Source organism: Hemiscyllium ocellatum, chromosome 10 (assembly GCF_020745735.1).
Source record: "Hemiscyllium ocellatum isolate sHemOce1 chromosome 10, sHemOce1.pat.X.cur, whole genome shotgun sequence".
NCBI lineage: Eukaryota > Metazoa > Chordata > Chondrichthyes > Orectolobiformes > Hemiscylliidae > Hemiscyllium > Hemiscyllium ocellatum.
Genome location: NC_083410.1, coordinates 35260180 through 35279838, shown reverse-complemented (window position 1 = coordinate 35279838; position 19659 = coordinate 35260180). Strand labels below are relative to the sequence as shown.

At 40.0% G+C, this 19659-nt stretch overlaps 2 protein-coding genes across 5 annotated transcripts in view; one reads left to right on the top strand and one right to left on the bottom strand.

Moving 5' to 3' along the window:
• Positions 1-9694, bottom strand: part of thada (THADA armadillo repeat containing) — a 367664-nt gene extending 357970 nt beyond the window's left edge. For all 4 annotated transcript variants that reach the window (XM_060831397.1, XM_060831398.1, XM_060831401.1 and 1 more), the window contains exons 1-3: positions 9455-9694; positions 7253-7347; positions 4342-4472 (exon numbers count right to left, since the gene is read on the bottom strand). In XM_060831397.1, coding sequence (XP_060687380.1) covers positions 4342-4472; positions 7253-7347; positions 9455-9530 — 302 coding nt within the window. In that variant the 5' untranslated portion in view covers positions 9531-9694. The remainder of the gene's footprint in view (positions 1-4341; positions 4473-7252; positions 7348-9454) is intronic.
• Positions 9695-10127: 433 nt separating this feature from the next.
• The window catches only part of plekhh2 (pleckstrin homology domain containing, family H (with MyTH4 domain) member 2), a 114205-nt gene continuing 104673 nt past the window's right edge, over positions 10128-19659 (top strand). The window contains exon 1 of the mRNA XM_060831396.1: positions 10128-10375. The gene's annotated coding sequence lies outside the window, so the exon portion shown is untranslated. The remainder of the gene's footprint in view (positions 10376-19659) is intronic.

The following is a 19659-nucleotide window of genomic DNA, read 5'->3' as shown; positions in this document are numbered from 1 at the left end:
CTTCAGGCGCTGTGAGGCAGCAGTGCTAACCACTGTGCCACCGTGCCGCCCACAGGTTCTTAGCAGAAGCAGTAATACAGAGATTCGAACAAACAGCTTTACCAACCATCCAACCTAAACTTTGGGTCCACTACGTGGATGACACTTTTGTCATGACTAAACAAAACAAATTAGAGGAAACCTTCAAAGCCATCAATAATACCCTTACTGGCATAAAATTCACTAAAGAGGAGGAAAACAACAACAAACTGCCATTCCTAGATGTTACAGTAGAACGAAAAGCCAATGGGAACTTCAAACCAGTGTCTAAAGGAAAACAACACAAACAGACCAAATATTGAATGACAGAAGCAATCACCCCAACATCCACAAACGAAGCTGCATCAGAACATTATTCCAATGAGCCACCATACACTGCAGCACAGAGGAACTACACAGAGCAAAGGAAAATCAGCTATATAGTGTATTCAAAAAGAATGGGTACCCAATGAACACAGTCCACAGGTTTCTCAGCATCAAATCCAAACAAACAGACAAAACATGTCCAGAAACCCTAGCTACTCTCCCCTAAATCAAAGACGTCTTGGAAATGACTGCCAGACTACTCTGACCTCTTGGTATCATGGTAGCCCACAAACCCACCAACATACTAAAAACAGCAGCTAATGAACTTGAAAGGCCCTAAACAGACAACATGCAAAACTAATGTCATTTACAAAATTCCGTGCAAGGACTGTAACAAACACTATATTGAACAAACAGGCATAAAACTAGCCACCAGGATACATGAACATCAACTAGCCACAAAACAGCATGAACCACGCTCAATAGTATCCCTACACACAGATACGGAAGTACACCACTTCGACAGGGACAACACATCCATCCTAGGACAAGCCAAACAGAGACACGCATTAGAATTCCTAGAAGCATGGCATTCCAACCAGTACTCTAACAAACACATTGAGTTAGACCCCATCTATCACCCCCTGAGAAAAAGAACAAGAAACGACTGCCACAGGAAATGATAGCACCAACCATAAACAGAAAACAGGAATTATCAACAGAACTTCACCCAGAGGCCCACTGAAAATGTTACCTATAGGGTGACGAAACATCTGGAAATGAACCTTCCAGCTCAGTGAGCAAACGTACATCCAAACATAAACAGAAAACAGGAATTATCAACAGAACTTCACCCAGAGGCCCACTGAAAATGTTACCTATAGGGTGACGAAACATCTGGAAATGAACCTTCCAGCTCAGTGAGCAAACGTACATCCAGAACAATGCAAATTTGGCAATTATTACAACCACAAATTGTCAACTAAATACATAGTTATCAATTACTCCCATGGATGACCCAACAGCAATATTTTTAGGGGATTGGATTCCCAATTTGTTTTGCTCATCTTATACAATAAGCCAAAATCAAAGCAATAGCACAAATAAGATCTATGCTAATTCACAGTAAAATCAAGATTTGAAATGGCAGTCATAAAGGCACACAGTGTTAAACCCTTGGTAGCCAGTCCATGAAGGAAGAAACCATTGCTAATTTTTATTCACAGAATTAATCATTTCAGGACTTACCTTGTGTTATTAACTGCCTCTTTATAGGTGAACAAATAACTACACAGTCAATACCTTCAATCTGCAAATATTTAATCTCAATTGACACAATTACCATATACCCAATAACAACAGTACTGTGCAAAATAAGGGACATTTCATACTTCCCCCATGGGGTTCATGGTACGGTGGCATTATCACTGGACTAGTAGTGAAAGACCCAGTGACTGTTCTGGGGCCCTGGGCTTAAATTCAATAAAATTTAGAATTCAAAATCTAATGATGACCATGAAAGCATTCAAAACTGTCGTAAAAACCCATTGCATTCAGTAATGAAAATGCTATTCTTAGCTGATTTGGCCTATATGCAACTCCAGATCTGCAACAATGTAGGTGACTCTTAAGCACCCTATATATCAGATTGTTAAGATGTCTCAAAAACGAAAGGAATGAAACCAACAGATCACCTGACATCAATCTAGAAGACAGACAAGAAAACAGACACAAATAGAGACACATGCCAAGATTTGGAGAACTGTCTCTCAGACTGATCATGTAAATAGAACTGTACTTCACAATCTTTGGGTATGCTCTGTTCCATCCTGTAGGAGACCCTAGAGAGATAGCTGGCAGAACAGTTTGGAGAGAGTTATCCTGAGTCAGTCTTCAACACTGACTCCAAATCCAATTAAATCTCATGACACCATGAAGAATTAGTGTTCCTCCATGTTGAGCACCACTAGAAAAAGCACTAAAAGTGGCAAGGGAGCAGAATGTATTTTGGATAGGAAACTTCAATACAGCACCACTTCTGCCCAAGCTGGTCAAGTTCTAGAACTGCTAAATTAAGTCTGTGGCAGGTGGCAAGGGATGAACAAGAGGGAAAAAAAAAATCACAATTCACCTCATCTTCACCAACTTCCAGTCATAGATACATCTGTCCATGACAGTATCAGTAGGAATAAACACTGCAGATTCCTTGTGCAAAGGAATCTCACCTTTACGTTGAAATTGGAACACTGTTTAACACCATAAGTGCACTAATTGGAACATACTTCAAACAGATCGACAAACTCAAGTCTCAGCATCCATAAGGTACTGTGTGCCATCAGCAGCAGACTTGCACTGAAACACAATCTACAACCAGATGGCTTGTTTATCCCCCATCCTAACATTATCATTGAGCTAGTGGATAACTGCTTGTTCAATGAAGAGTGCAGGAGCGCATACGAGACACAGCACCAGGCAGACCTAAAAACGAGGTGTCAACCTGGTGAATCTATAAAACAGAACCACTGACTACAAAGCATAAGCTGCAAGTGATAAACAGAATTACATGATTCCATAACCAGTGAATAAGATTTAAGCTCTGCAATCCTGCCACATCTAGTTGTGAATGGTCGTTGACAAATCACAGGAAAAGGAAGCTCCACAAATATCCTCAATGATGAGGGTAATCCAGCTCATCATTGCAAAAGATAAGGCTGAAGCATGAAAGATGGAGAGGTGATGATGAGGTAGAGAAATAATGACAAATACATTTTAGGAATACGAGGGAAATAGTTCAATAGATGAACATCAGGAGTCTTAGGAACAAAATGCAAGACATGGATGACTTGCTGGAGAATAAAGCTGTGATATAACTGCCAATGAGACTTCATTCAATAAGGTTTCAGACTGGGCAAATGTTTGGATATTCCACAAAATTACTTCACAGAAAGAACAATATGTAAAAAAATCTAAATTTATTCTCATGGTTTATATCACACCAATAAGGGCATTTATTGACCAAGCAGATTGTCATGATAGTGGTAAATCATGGAAAATCAATATTCATCTTCCAACATTTGATTTTTAATACCTGAAATTTTCTTGGATTAAAACAGCTTTAAACAAAAAAGGAAAAAATACTGACATAATGGCTGCATTAGTCACATGACCAAATTGAGCCTTGCTCAAGATACAAACGTGCACTAAACGAATAAAGTGTGAACCGAGATTAACTTTTAATAAAAAGGCACCAAAACTCATTCACGTGTTGAGAAATCCTTGCCTATTTTTAACTCACACCTCTGTGAAATTTTCACATATTGTAATGAAGGTCACTTATAGATTGTCCAAATTGGAATATGCAAGAGAACTATATTCCAGTAAAACAACTTTTGAGCAGAGATGCAAAATGTATGGGTAACACACAACTGGAAGACTATTTCCTGCTTGTTTACCCTCAACTTTCATTAAAACTATGATCGGTGAATTAGTAAATAGGAGAAAGATCTATTCACACAGAACTCAATGCTATTCACAGATTTCAAAGCTGCTGAAGAGGCAAGTAATTCAGTAAATATTCACAGTCTTAGGTTAAAATCTAGCTCAAGAATTCAAAGGACCTTTTTTTTGAAAGATGTGCTTTCTTGACTTCTTACTTTTGTAACAGATATACACGACTTTGTAGACTATGCACCATTTGATTGTGTTCAATGTATTATTTTCTTATTTTTCTGAGTGTAAGTAAGTAATAAAATTCCACATTCTTTTATTCAAGGAAGTCTTTTAGTTGGCTCCTTCATTATTATCAAGCAAACTATAATTATATAGTGTGATATAGAAACAAGCTAAAAGTAATTCCAAGTACTTCTTGTGGTCAACACGGGGGTTTAAAAAAAAAGGGGCAGCAGATTCATTATCCCCTCACCTAGTCAAAACAAAATCTCTCAAACTTTTTAGGTCACTTGTAAATGCACTGAAAAGAAATACTCCATGGGTTACCTTGCTGTTGCTCTTTTCAGGGGGCTTCTGGATTCTAGACCCCAGTAAATTCTAACCAATATTTCCATACAGGTACCATTCTGTGAATGATGCACATCATCTCCGCCTAGTTTTCTTAACATACAACCAATCTGAAATGTAGAGAAAAATATAGCGATTTGTGGAAATTTTAGATTGAATAAAACATGACATTTCAAGCTTCAACAGGAGGGGAAGTGTGGTCAATTCAAATTTGACTCAATTTCAATAAACAAGTGAAAAGCCAATGAGATGTGTTCAGATTTTTAAAAAGTAAAAGTAAATCATGCTGTAGCTTTCCCAAAGAACAGAGTCACATGGCTTGCAAATCCCAGAGAGAAATAAGCTAATCAAACTATTTGGTTGAAACGGTTTTCTTGTACATGATTCCAATAATGATTGCGAAAAAGAAACTTTGTTTTACATTTATCTGTGAGACAAGTAGATAGCAAAGTAAAAGAAATCTACTCTTTTGTCTATGGTAGAAGAAACACATGGCGAGGGAAGACAGAGACTTAGTTTACATACAGTAGTGTAAATAATTGTACTGAAGTATTAGAAATGGTGGCTGATATCTAAGGCAGCTGTTATAAATTCATAAAGATGTACAGCACAGAAACAGACTCTTTGGTTCAACTTGTTCATGCCGACCAGATATCCCAACTTAATCTCGTTTGATTTGCCAGCACTTGGCCCATTTCCCTGTAAACCCTTGCTATTCACATAGCCAACCAGATGCCTCTAAAATGTTGTAACTGTACCAGCCTCCACCACTTCCACTGGCAGCTCATTCTATACACATACACCAACTTCTACATGAAAAAGTTGCCCCTTAGGTCCCTTTAAAAGAGTTTTCCCCTCACACCCTAAACCTGTGCCCTCTAGTTCTGGACTTACCCCATCACAGGGAAAAGACTTTGCCTATTCACCCTATCCATGCCCCTCATGATTTTATAGACCTCCACGAGGTCAAGCCTCAGCCTCTGATGCTCTCGGGAAAACAGCCCCAGCCTCTTTCTATAGCTCAAATCCGCCAACCCCTGCAACATCCTTGTAAACCATTTTTGACCCCTTTCAAGTTTCACAATATCCTTCCAATAGAAGGGAGACCAGAATTACACACAAAATCCCAAAAGTGGCCTAACCAACATCCTGTACAGCCACAACATGACCTTAGTCTATGAAATCAGTTCCTGGGAGTATAGGCCTAGCAACCATTTGTCATTAGATGGCAAACACCTTCCCTCCACCACAAAGTCAGAAGTGATGATTACACAATATTCAGCATATTCATGATTTCTTGGACACTAAGCAGTCATGTTAAGGCAACATATTCTGGACAATATACAGACTTGGGCTGACATGTGACAAGAAACATTCATGCCACACAAATGTCAAGCAATGACCATCTCCAAAAGGTAACAATCTAACCACCAGCCATTGACATTCATTCATGTTACCGTCATTGAATCCCCTACCATCCAAATAGGGTTACCAATGAACAGAAATTCAGTTGGACGTCCCTTATAAATATAGTGGTTACAAGAGAAGATCAGAGACGAGGAAAGCTGCAGCAAGTAACTCACATCCTGATTCCCCAAAGCTATCTACCAGGCACAAGGCAGAATTGTGATGGAATACTCCCCACTGGCCTGGTTCGGTGCAGCTCCAACAACACTCAAGAAGCTTGATACCATCCAGGACAAAGCAGCCCGCTTGATTGGCAACACATCCACAAGCATCCACTCCTGCCACTACTGACACTGGTGTGTACAATCTACAAGATTCACTGCAGAAATTCACAAAAGACACTTTGATAGCAACTTCCAAACCCATAAGCACTTTTATCTAGAAGGAAAGGGTAGCAGATACAGTGGAACACTACTAACTGAAAGTTCCCCTCCAAGCCATTCACAACCATGACTTGGAAATATACTGCTGCTCCTTCACTAGCGCTGGGTCAAAATCATAGACTTCCCTCCTTAATGGCATTGTAGTCTACTTAGCCTGCAGCAGTTCAAGATGGCAACTCACCATCACCCTTTCAAGAGCAACAGGGGATGGGCATTAAATACTAGCCAGCCAGCGACACCTATGTCTCATGAGCAAATTTAAAAAGAGAAATTCTAAAGTAAAGTAACTAGAAATGCCTGATACACATGCCCTCACTGCTCATTGTTGTGTTAGAAAGTCAGGTCATTTAAAGGTCAAATAGAACAGCTCTAAAGTCGACAGATAGCAGATGATGCTCATTGGACTTTTTACTTAAGAGCTGGTTTAATTGCCCTTGCCAAGCTTTGCGTGTAAATTGATTAATTGGAGATGGTGATTTATTAGTGGTCTATAATACATGAAAGGTATCTGGAGTGATTTGGCAGTGTGAAAAATGCCATACAGTTGTGTGTAATAACCCCTCTGGATATAAAGAGAGGAAAATTGGAAAAAGACAAAAACAATAATGAATTGGATAATCTGGAGGGTCTGCATCCATACTGTATGACTCTGTGGTCTGTTAAACATACATTTCAAAGGTAATTTCAAGACTTCAAACTTAACCTCCAGAAAAAGTAACAAAGTACCAATTCGGTGATCACATTTTCTGTTTGTTACAAATCCTTAAATGTAATCCAATAATGTTTTGAGTTATAATTGAAATGGAGTGATGCATTTACGTGATCATTACTTAATAGTGCTGCAGCATGATTACTTGCACTAAGGCCCTTAACACATTATTTTTTAGAAAGTCAACTGTTCAAATCATAGTTGCGGAAAAGATGTGAACATCACTTTCTGAAAACATAAATTGTGCCTTCAACTTCATGACTATATTTGTCCGATACTGTTGCTCAGTGAAGTGTTTGAAATGAAGCCCAAAGGAGCAAAACAAACTGACCTTCTTTAATAAACATAGTTGTTGTATTCCGTCAGTGAGCTGTGCACATTCCAGCAGAAGATTTGCAAGATCATTCTTCTCAACACTTACTATGCCTGAGGGTAAAAAGATACATTAATTCTCCAACAGTCTAGTGAGGTATGGTTAAATGTGACTTGCTTGTGTACTTATGGTAGGATGTTTGTACATTATTCAACACAATCTATTGTACTTGTAAGTGGATGCAAAGTGAATAACATCACTTACAAACTTAAATTTAAAAGCATTTTAACTTTTCAGATTAGGCAAAAACACATGTAACATCTTTAAGGAGCTCATACTGTTGTAAATTCCAGGAACAAAGCTAGAGTAGCTTGCAGCAACCTGAAGTATATATCACAAACTGCAAAAAAAGCTCACTGGTAAAAGGTGGCTTTACTAGTTAAAAATATCAGCATTTCAGTTAGTATTAACACTGCATCCAAACCGTACAACAAGAATTCACCTTATGATTTAAAGCATAACTTCTACAGAATACAGACAGGTTGCTTCATTTTCAGGGATGTTGCCTTTCGGATGAAGCATTAAGATAACAGTTGTTCTAATAGCTCAGGTACACTTGAAGTGTTTGACATTATTCAAAATTCTAAATTTTTGGCCGATAGTTCAGTTTGTTACAATTCCAATTCATCCCTTCACTTTTGTAGGATCTTATGAACAAGTCTACTGCCACAATTAGATTAGATTATTTACAGTGTGGAAACAGGCCCTTCGACCCAACATGTCCACACCGACCCTCCGAAGAGCAACCCATCCATCCCATTCCTCTGCATTTACCCCTTCACCTAACACTACGGGCAATTTAGCACATTTTTGGACTGTGGGAGGAAACGGAAGCACCCAGAGGAAACCCACACAGGCACGGGGAGAATGTACAAACTCCACACAGACAGTTACCTGAGGCGGGAATTGAACCCGGGTCTCTGGCGCTGTGAGGCAGCAGTGCTAACCACTGTGCCACCATGCCACTGTGTAACAGTAAATGCACTATGCTGATTCATTATATGTGTAACATAAATATATGCATTTCTCAATGTTTGAAGTTATATTTATAGAATCAGAGTGCAATCATCACAGGAGGTTGATATTTGACTCATGCTCATGCCAGCTCTTTGCAAAAGTAACTCAACTAGACCCATTCCTAGTCATTTTCATGTAAGCCTGAAACAATTTTTCTTTTCAGACGATTATTCCCTTTTAAAATCACTGTTAGACATCCACTTCCACAATCAGTCAGTGCATTCTAGATTCAAACAATATGTTGCATTAAAACAGTGTGGTCTTTCTGCTACCTTTGGCTCTTTTACCATTCATCTTAAAACATGTATGCTACAAACAATTTTGAAAAAGAGGTCACCCCTCAGGTATAATGGAATCAAAACATTAACTTTACTTCCCTCCCCACAACTGCTGCCAGACTTGCCAAGTTCATCCAGCATTTTCTGTTTTTATGTCATAGAATCTCTACAGCGTGGAAACAGGTGCTTTGGCCCTGCAAGTTCATACCAACCATCTGAACAGTATCCCACCCAAACCCATTCTGCATTCCTCTACATTTACCCCTAAACTCCACATCCCTGAACACTATGGGCAATTTAACATGGCCAATTCACCTAACCTGCACATCTTTGGATTTCAAATTTCTAACATCCACAGTGTTTTGCTTGAAATGTCATTTGTCCCTTCAGCTCATGGAAACAACTTTTCCCAATTTACTGTTCAAAATCTTCCAAACTTGAGTCTCTTAAGGAGACAACCCCAGTTTTCCCAAGCCATTCATGTTCATTGAAATGCCTCATCCTCAGAACCCTTCGTGTAAATATTTCATGTGCCAAATTACCCAAATCTCCACATACCCCCGATGTTACAAATTCAGGAGAAAATACTCTTTAACACACGGGGATGTCCAAATTGAAACTAGAAACCCAGATGCATTAATACTTTATGCAATTCGGATTTCTTAATCGTGAGCTCTGTTTGCAAAGTGTTGCTGCTGCTTCGTTGCTGGATAAATACCAGATCTGCCAAGGCCTGCTGGCCTGCACACAGTGTACATATAGTGCCGGGTTACACACTGTATGTCTCTGCGGCCTAAGCTTGAGCACTGTACCTACAGCCCGGATTCCGGAGTTTGATGCCTGCAATAGACAAGTGTTTACTCACACTGCAATCTCGCTAACTGATGCTGGTCAAGCACAATTCGACCAACGTCGAGGACCTTCTTCTTCTTTAGAACCATCTCCGCCACAGTTAGTTTCCAAACGGGAATACAAGAGCTCCCTTGGAGATAACTTCAGGTTTGTCCTATTCTGTGGCCACTTCAGGAAAGGGACTGGAAAATAGTATTCATTAAAAATTAAAAGCATTTAAGAAGGTGCTCCCATTACAAGAGCCGGTTCCTATTCGCCGCCACGCATCAACGATATCCCACGTGAACGTCAAAAGCATCTCTTCACGTCCAAACGTCTCCCCGCGAGACTCACTCACAAGACCCGCCCCCTATACGCACCGTCAGCGCTCACTGGTCCGCTCCCCGTGAGACTTACACACAAGGCCCGCCCCGCTATACGCACCGTCCGCGCGCACTGGTCCGCCCCCCAGCACACGTTGACCCCGCCTCGGCGCGCGCTAATCCGCCCCTTGCACGCACAAACCCCGCCTCCAGGCGCGCCGATCTGCCCCCTACACGCTCTGACCCCGCCTTCCCGCGCACCCCAAGCTCACTAAAAGGCGAGCACGTGCGGACGGCCGCCTGATTGGTGGAAGGGTACGTCAATCAAAGAATGCCATTTAGCATGCATGACCCTTCCTCTGTGCTCCCAGGTGGATACACTGCGCTGAGAATCCGCTGACAGCCAGCGAGCTGAGTGTGGGAAAGTTATCGCCTCTTCGGTGCAGTCTCATCGGCATGGACAAGGGGAGAGCAGTAGCACCATCAGCCGGGAAGACCGCAGCTCGCCCCACGCCCAAAGCCCGCTTTGACATCTGCCCTCAGTTTCTCCTGGCAAGTTTAGCGGAGGGGAATAATAGCACATTGAATTAGTTAGACGGCTGTGGCAGTAACCGAGACGAGGAATCTTGAAAGTGAGTACAGCATTTTTTCCAAGATTAGTTGTTGGATTTGATGTAATTTCACTGACAGCACAGTGTTGAAAAGATGAGGCTAAGGCGCACTTTGGGAGTTCTCACAAATGTAACGGTCATGGTTTGAAAACCGTTCTCCCCCAACAAAGAAACATTTAGTGGGAACTATTCGAACAAGTTGTTGTGAAAGCATTACTCAGATAGTTATTTCGAGTCAATCATCTATTTGTTTAGTGTTCGTTTCCTTTTAAGAGTGGGTGTTAATGAAAAAAATACTTTGTCACACATCGTCAGCGAATATTTCGAAGTTTTCAGTTTGGAAATTCTAGTCACTTGATAGTCTTTTGAATAAATACTATAAAGGACCTTCTTTGTGAAAGCCACTGCAATGTTTGCAGAACTTTTGCGTTGTTTGCAGTTTTGCTTCAGACCAGATAACGGTTTAGCATAATTATGCATTCAAAATTTATTTATTTTGACATGGATCTGCGGGTTTACTTTCTTTAGGGATAAACTAATAGAAGCCACTAGAACGTGTATTTTGAATTTAAAACAGCATTTATGATCGATAAGATAGAAGTAAAGAGGATGTTTGCACTGGCGGGTGAAACTAGGACAAGGGTATCAGATTTAGGACCAAATTGAGAAGGAACTTATTCACCCAGAGAGTTGTGAATCTATGGAATTCCATGCTGAGTGAAGTAGTTAAGGTTTCCTCATTGTTTTTAAAGGTAAGATAGATAATTATTTGAACAGTAAAGGAATTAAGGGTTAGGGTGAGAGGGTGGCTAAGTGGCATTGAGGCCGCAAAAAGATCAGCCATGATCTTACCAAATGAGAGAGTGGGCTCAAAGGGCCTGATGACCTACTCCTGCTCCTATTTATTATGTTCTAACTCAGGCTGTACTGAACCTTATGTTCTTACACAGTGGTTTTCAGTTATTTTCAAATTTTAAACCCTGACTGGTTTTCCAATATCCTTTATGGAAGGAAACCTGTCATACATCTCCGTTTCACCAAAATGCTGTTCTGGACCCACATCAATGTTGGTAATTCATTCGTGTCTCTTTTGGGCGCATAGCGATGAGCAATAAAATGTTGAGCATGGAAATTAAGACTGTTTTTAAACTCATCACAGTTAATGGTTTAAATCTGTAAACAACTGAAAATGCAATCTTAAGGTATGTGTCAAAAGTGTTTCTTCTTGACTTTTGGGCAGATTATTAGTCTTAAAAATAGTAGGAATTTGGCCTATTTTTCAGCTGACTGTGAACTAAAAAAGATTTTCACCCACATGGACATGATGTACTTTTATTTTGTTAACCCAAGAATCCTTGATTGCTTTGCAGCTCAAATATCTGCCTTACTCACCCTTTTTAATATGTTCAATGGCCCAGCATCCACTGTTGTCTGTGAAAGAAAATTCCAAAGACTAATGATCATATGAGAAAAGAAATTCCTCCTCATCTCTGCCTTTAAATTGGAGATACCTTTTTTAAACTGTGCCGCACCCAGTTTGAAATTCCTTTAAAAAGGAAGCAACTTGGGGTATATTCTGTCAAAGTCTCTTAGAATCAAATGTTTCAACAAGATTGCTTCTCATTCTTCTAAATATCAATTAGAACAGCCTGCTATACTCAATCCTTCCTGACAAAACAAACCCTTCATCCTAGGAAATAAGATGCAAGTTGTTTTCAGGATATTGCTATTGCTGTTGCTTAGGAGTTTTAGATTTGGATTTACCTGATAAGGAAGCCTTTGTCTAGATTTTTCTTTTAAAATAGAGTTTTCTGTATTGCCTGACTGTCTTGTACAAAATGTTCCCCAGACAGGAATGTTGCTACCAACTTCAGGATCCCAATATCAAGAAATGATAAGGGTCCTGATTCAATGCTTGCAGATAGCAAGGCCAGTTCTGGGAGATGGCTACTAATTTGCTTCACAATCACTGTTAAGTTAAATCCTGTTAAGTTAAAAATCACGCAACACAGGGATATAGTCTAATAGTTTTATTTGGAAGTACTAGCTTTCGGAGCACCAGACCTTCATCAGGTGGTTGTGTGATGGAGCGGCGCTCTGGAAGCTAGTGCTTAAATAAATCTGTTGGACTATAACCTGGTGTTATGTGATTTTTAACTTGGTCCACCCCAGTCCAACACTGACAGCTCCAAGTCATGCCCTGATAAGGATGACAAGTAAGCTTGTATGTTGGAGGCTCAGTCAGTAGACTGGTAAGTCTGCATCCTCGCCAGCTTGAGGAAGAGAGGGGAGTGCTGCTATGGTAGGTCACCCTGTTTGCACAACACTGAAGAAATAAGCAACATCTAGACGCACAGGTCAATCGGGATGAAGGAGAAACACTTCTGGTGGATTGGTGTGGGATGTATAGCTTCTGGCCTCAAATCTCGTGTGCATAGTGTATCCTGCCCCCCACCCCATCCCATCCCCCCACCCTCCATCCCACTTCACCCACAAAAAAGTCTTAAGCAACAAAGTCACTATTATTGAATTGACATTGTTGGGAATCCTGCTCTGCCAACAACAAAATATTGGCAAAGCCGCAACTAACGGATTTGGAGACATGACCCTGTAAACTGGAAAGCTGATCTGACTCCCAGCAGCCTCACTCATGCAGGACACTTCCCTGACTGTGGGAATGCATTAGGAAATTGTCTCATCAAGGCCCCACTTCCATTTTTCCAGTTCCCTCTGCCTCGAAGCCCATCAGCACAGGGTCAGGAAATGTATCCACTGGTTTTCAAGCTCCTTTTAAAAATGTACTTTTTCCATTAGTTAAGTGGACTATCCATGTTATCTGAAACCCTTTCAGATTGCAGTTATAAAAGTAAATTTAGGAATCATGTAATTCTTTGGCTTATGATAATTATATACATGTATTTGACTTATATTTGAGACATATTTCACTGCACACATACAAAGCTCTGTACAGTACTTTTGAATGTAGAGTGTAAGTAAACAATTTTAGGTTCTTCTCGTTGTTTTGCATTTGAAGAGATATAGCAAAATGTATTTGCTAAGTGAGCTGTTAATGTAACAGACCTTTAATTGTTGTTTCATATATGGTGAATCTTGAACCATTGAAGACATGGGTTATATTTGCTTGGAGATCAGTGGCTTCAATGAATAAAATTCCCAAATGTAATGAATAATATTTTACTCATTCTGTTTTATTGGTAATATGTGAGAAAGGATATGCATTTTTCAGTGCTTCATCACATTTCTCAAATGCCAGAAAACCCTTCCTTCTTAGATACTTTTTATTCATTCATAGGATATCGGCATCACCGGCTAGACTACTATTTATTGCCCAGAAGGCAGTTAGTTGTCAAACACATTGCCATGGGTCTGGAGTCATATGTAGTCCAGACCAGGTAAGGATGGCCCTAAAGAATGTTCTTGAACCAGAGGGTTTTTCTGACAATTGACAATGGTCAACATTTAGATTCTTATTTCCAGATTTTTATTTGATTCAAATTCCACTATCTGCCATGGCAGGAATTGAACTTCCATCCCTAGAGCATTACCCGGGTCTCTGGATTAGTAGTGCAGTGATAATATCATTAGGCCATCACCTGTCCCGAAACTGGAATCTAGAGACTGTTATAATGCAAAAAAAGCTAACCTAACTTTGCTTGCTAACGATATCCTAGTACACTGCATCCAATTGTTGTTTGAATAATTTCAGTGTCCATACTCCCAAACTCTGCCTAGGAGTCTCTTTCAAATATTCATGACTTTAGATGTGATGGAAGACTTCCTTGATATCAATCTTAATATCATCTTGAATGAGTTTGAACCTGTATCCCCATATATTATTGCAACAGTTTAATTTAATTTAAAATACTATTCCATATTAACTTTCTACATAATATTACTAACCTATATGCTTAAATAAAATTACCTCATGAGCCAAAAGTTCACACTGATGATGCTAGAAAGCAATCTTATGGCTACATTTCTCTGCAGTTCCTGCTTGCTTGAATATCTCCCCACTCCCTTTGCAGCTAGGTCTGAAAAATGTAATCAGGAGTCAGTCTGACCAGAGCATTTTGCAGTTTGATCACCACTTCTTCTAACTTTGTATTATTTGCATTGAATAGGTCAGGTTTTTTTTGGCTTTGTTAATTATTGTTGCTCTGTATTGATTTGTCATGTTGAATCTACTGAAAATCTTGGACTCTCCTGGAGCAGTGATAGTGTCCTTACTTCTAAGCCAGAAGGTCTGGCTTCTAGTCTCACCAGTTTCAGAGGTGTGGAACAATGTCTCTGAACAGGTTGATTAGAAAATATCGACTGAAAGTTTGGGAGCCTTAGCTATTTCAACACTATGCAAGGATGTCTACATCTCCCATTTTCTCTTCTGATGTGCAATATTTTCAACTTGTCTACATCTGCAAATTATTGCCTTAATAATAAATATTTAAAAAGAGATAATATAATATCTTTGAAAACACTTAACATAAATTCGACTTGAAAGATAGCCTGCAGGCAGTTTTCGAATAATCAACTTGAGATAAATAAATACTGAAAATGATGGAGGTCTTCAGCAAGTCAGGCAGTATCTGTGGAAATAAACATAATTTAATATTTCTGGATGGCATCTTTTGTCAGCACTGAAAAAGGTTCAGTAAGTAAGGAAATACAAAGTCAGTGAAAGGGTTAAAGAACAAAAGGAATGTCTGAGATAGGTTGGAAGGCAGAAAAGATTAAATGATGAAAGGGATAATAGAGCAAAAGAAAATAATTCGATAATGGTACAAGTGGAGAACCAAACTGTGGATCCAGAGAAGTGTAAATGGGAATTGCAGCATCACCAGCAATAATAACTGAAAAGATTTAAGGGAAGAAAGAGGGCATATTACATGATCTGAAATTGTAGATCTCATTATTGAGTACAGAAAACTGTAAACTGCTGAGTTGAAAGATGATGTGCTGTTCCTTGAGCTTATGCTGAGGTACATAGAACCAATGTAGGAGGCCAAGAAGAGAGCACTGTCATGACTCATTGGGAAGCACACTGGAAATCAAGCCCCACTATTCTCAGATATGTCACAAAATTTAAACATTTTCAAATGTATACACACTATTCCACTGATTGTCAGGCCCGGGTTGATAGAATGTATGGATCAGGTTTCTGTTCTCTATGCACAATTTTTAAAAAGCGCAAATATAAAAAGGAAGTGTTCACAGCAGATAATGGGCAGGCAATACATCTCCTCTACATGCTTGGTAAGGTGGTATGGGGTCAAAGGGAATGTCTGATGAGCAGGAGCTCCTTGCAAAGGGAACAATTCCTTTGGAGTGCTGAAAAATGAGGGGAGAATAGATGTGGTACTGTCATTATACCAGAGGTGGCATAGCAATAATGTCATTGAGTTTCAGATGATAAACACATAATGCTCGTCTATCCAGTCGCTCAGAAACTGAGCTCCAGGTCATTTGCTTCTCTGAAGCATTAATAAAAATGGAGTGTTCCTAAGGTAGAAGATGAGATTTTACCATTAAAGCGGTTGCCATGATCTAAGGTGTGAGGTGATGCATGCCTGTTCTTTCACTAATTACACCAAATGACAAGAACCTGGAATTAAGAGAAGTTAAGTTTCACTCATTTAGAGTTGTGCCAAATTTTAAGACTGGAGAATGTAAACAAACTTAGCTAGTCTTGTGTTTTCCATTACAAATTCTCTCCATCTACTGTATGGTCTTAGACCTGGCATTAATATGTTCACCGTGCACTGCCTTCTATCCTGAAGGTGGCAAGATCCCCAAGCAGAAGATGAGATACTGTTCCAATGCAAGCTAAATTACAAAAGGAGCAAGAGGGTGCATTCTAATGCATCATGAAATAGAAATAGTCAACATTTTACCCTCTCTGAAAAGAGACACAATCTAACCACCCTCCTTGACATTCAATGGTGTTATATAACTTGATTCCCCCAGAGACCTACGGGGCAATATTTTCTCTGGCAACAGAGGGTGTGCATATGGAATGAGTTGCCAGAGATGGTGGTGGAGGCTGGTACAATTACAACACTTAAAAGGCATCTGGATGGGTACATGAATAGGAAGGGTTTAAAGGGATATGAGCCAAGTGCTGGCAAATGGGACTAGATTAACATAGGATATCTGGATGACATGTACGAGTTGGACCAAAGGGTCTGTTTCCATGCTGTACATCTCTGTGACTGTCTGGCTATATGTTGAGGAACATCTACTGTAGTCAATTGGAAGAAGCATATTCTTGTGATGCTCCATGCTATAAATAAAATTAATTTACCATTTGTAAGAAAAAGGCTGGGTTCTTTTCGGGCTGTTATGGTGCAGTGGTCTTGTCCCTACCTCTAAACTAGGAGGTGTGTAATAATATCTCTGAAGCAGATTGATTGAAACAAAAAGAACCCAACTCTTGAGATTTTCTAACCATCCTGTTCAGAGATGTTACTCTGGAGCAAGGGGGACTTGAACCATGGCCTCCTTACTCATAGGTGGAGACACTGCCACTGAACTCGATTTGATCTCCGACCTCTCAATCTACCCTTCCTTCAGTTTTATTATTGACACAGTGACCTTGGTATGCAGTACTTGTAATTTGTCACTTGTTTTAATTTGTTAACTGGATGATGTGGTGGTGAATTGTTTTTAAAAAGTGTTGGATTCTTGAGTGAAATGGATAAGTTGAAGAATTTCCTTGTGGGAATGCACCTGGGCCTGGCTAAGCTACCTATATCAGGGGCTGAAGGCAGCAACCCGTATAAGGGTCACAGTTTCCAATTGCCTGCTCCTCTTTTTCTTGTGTCCAGGTCTTCTTTGTGGAGGAAACACAGGGTGTGTATCAATACCTTTTGAGGCCTTTAGAGAGAGATGGGAACTGTGGGGGCTGGAGTGCATTAATTCCACCTCCAACTCCATTTTAATTTCGTGACCTCCCTCTTTCCCACCCTTCATTCATTTTTTTTTTGTGATTGCTGTAATTCCCTGGTTGACTGTGTTGGAAATGTATTATTTGTATTAATTGGATAATTGGGTGACTTATTGGTAGAATTCTAAAAGCAAAACCTGGGCTAATTAGAGTCATAGAGTCACAGATGTACAGCAGGAAACAGACCCTTAGGTCCAACTCATCCATGTTGGCCAGATTCTAAATTACTCTAGTCCCATTTGCCAGCAGTTGGCCCATATCCCTCTAAATCCTTCCTATTCATGTACGTATTCAGATGCCTTTTTTAAATATTGTAATTGTACCAGACTCCACCACTTCCTCTGGCAGCACATTCCCTTTGCTTGAAAAAGTTGCCCCTTAGGTCCCTTTTTTAAATCACTTCAGAGGGCAGTACTTGTCATTGTTGCTTAATAAGTTAAGCAGATGATTTGATGGTAAGTTTTTTCAAAAAAAAAGTTCTTTCCCAGTGGGGAGTTGCCTTCTGGACAGGGAATGAGTCCAAAAGGGAAATATAGATACTGGTATTTGTGCTAAACTATGGATTTATAATAAAAACCCTTAGACATCTCTGAAAGTCTCTTGCGAACTAATTCAATTTATGAGTATTGTTCTGTGAACCATAGTTTAGTCTTCAGCTGACTGAGGAAAAGAATATTTGAATACCACGATTTTGTACCTGAGATTAAGGGTTTGTTTTACCTGACAGCAATGACTCCTGCACTCCACTAAACTCCAGAGACCTGTAATGATCTACAGCAGATTTCTTAGAGTGGAGAAGTACCCTCTGTGGTCTCTTCATAACAGCCTCCAAACTTACTGGCAGGAAAAGTCATCCAATGTTTTCCAAGCCAACTTGCTCTGCATTGAGATACTAATTATTCAAAACCTGCTTTGTTGGCCAGGACATAGCATTTGTATGCCTGACACCAAGCTTCCAACTGAATTGCACTATTCACAATTCAGTCATGACAGATGATTCCCAGCAGGCTATCAAAATGATTTTGAGTCCTCCCAACGTCCCTGAAGAGTTTATACGTACTGCTGGCTGAGTAAGTGGGGATGGATTTGCATTATGAGTTGGTGGTACTGAAAAACATGAGCCATTCATGCTATTCAATCCTATTTTGGGCAGTTTGCCAGCCAGAAGCTCTGTAACAATCTGCTGAATGCTATTATCATTCAAAGTTTGTCTGTACTGCCTGCCTCAATAGCTCCAAGCACAGACTAATCAGAGTTCATGGTTTCCCTGTCCAAAATCTGAAGTGATTTCCATGTTAAGATCATGGAGTGCAATAGAGTAAAAAATACCTCCTCCGAAACATTTGAACTTTATTCAGATGGATTTAATTTGTTTTCTACGTTTTACCTTTATAATCCATCAAAGTTGCTGGGTGTTCCCTATGATATTTCATCTACAGGACTATGTAACACATTGAATGCTGCACGCCTTAACACTTTTTAGTGTTCACAGAAAATAAAAGTATTATGCTGCAAACAAGAGAATGTATCACAATAGTGGAGTTAAATTAATGCTTTACCACAATGCTGCTGAACACTTGTATGTTTAGTGGGCCAGCAATGAAATGTAGAAGCTGAACGTGAAACTGTTGACCCCAAAAAACATTGAGGAGCTCAAAAGGGATTACACAGGTTGGGGAACTGTGAAACCCCTCTGAGTCTCCAGTGGGCCATTCGGTAACAGTCAAGAGGTTTTTTATCCTCCAAGATGTTAAGAAGGTGAGAGACAGAAAAAAACTATCATTCCTCCAGAGAAGCCTGCAGAATCTCTTCCTGCAGTAGGTGATGGGGTCAGTGGCACAGAGGATCTCCAAGAGGTGAAGAGCCAGCAAGCCTCACTCTTTGCCTCTGAGGCCTCCAAGATAACCTTCCAGCCCAGGATCTGCATCATGTTCGCATGCTCATGTTTCTTCCAGAAGGTGCACAAGAAACACTCTGTGCTCAGCAGCCTGAAGGAAAATGATGGCTCAGTAATGTCATCTCGCTCTGATATCCTGAAGATCAGTAAATCATTCTATGCCAGACTGTATACACAGACAGTGCGGAAGCTGAACCAGTCATTATTTCTGGATGAGTTGACCAAGACCCTCAAGTCCTTCAAAAAGAATAAAACTCCTGGAAGCAATGGCTTATCAACTCAATTCTACTTAGCACCAGGGGATTTGATTGGCCAGGTGGTGTGCGATAGTATGCTTCTGGCAGGTAGCATGAGTGAATCCATGAGGAGAGGTATCATCACCCTCATCTACAAGTGGAAGGGGAAGAGGAAGAAATTAGAAATTGGTGGCCAATTTCACTGCTGAAT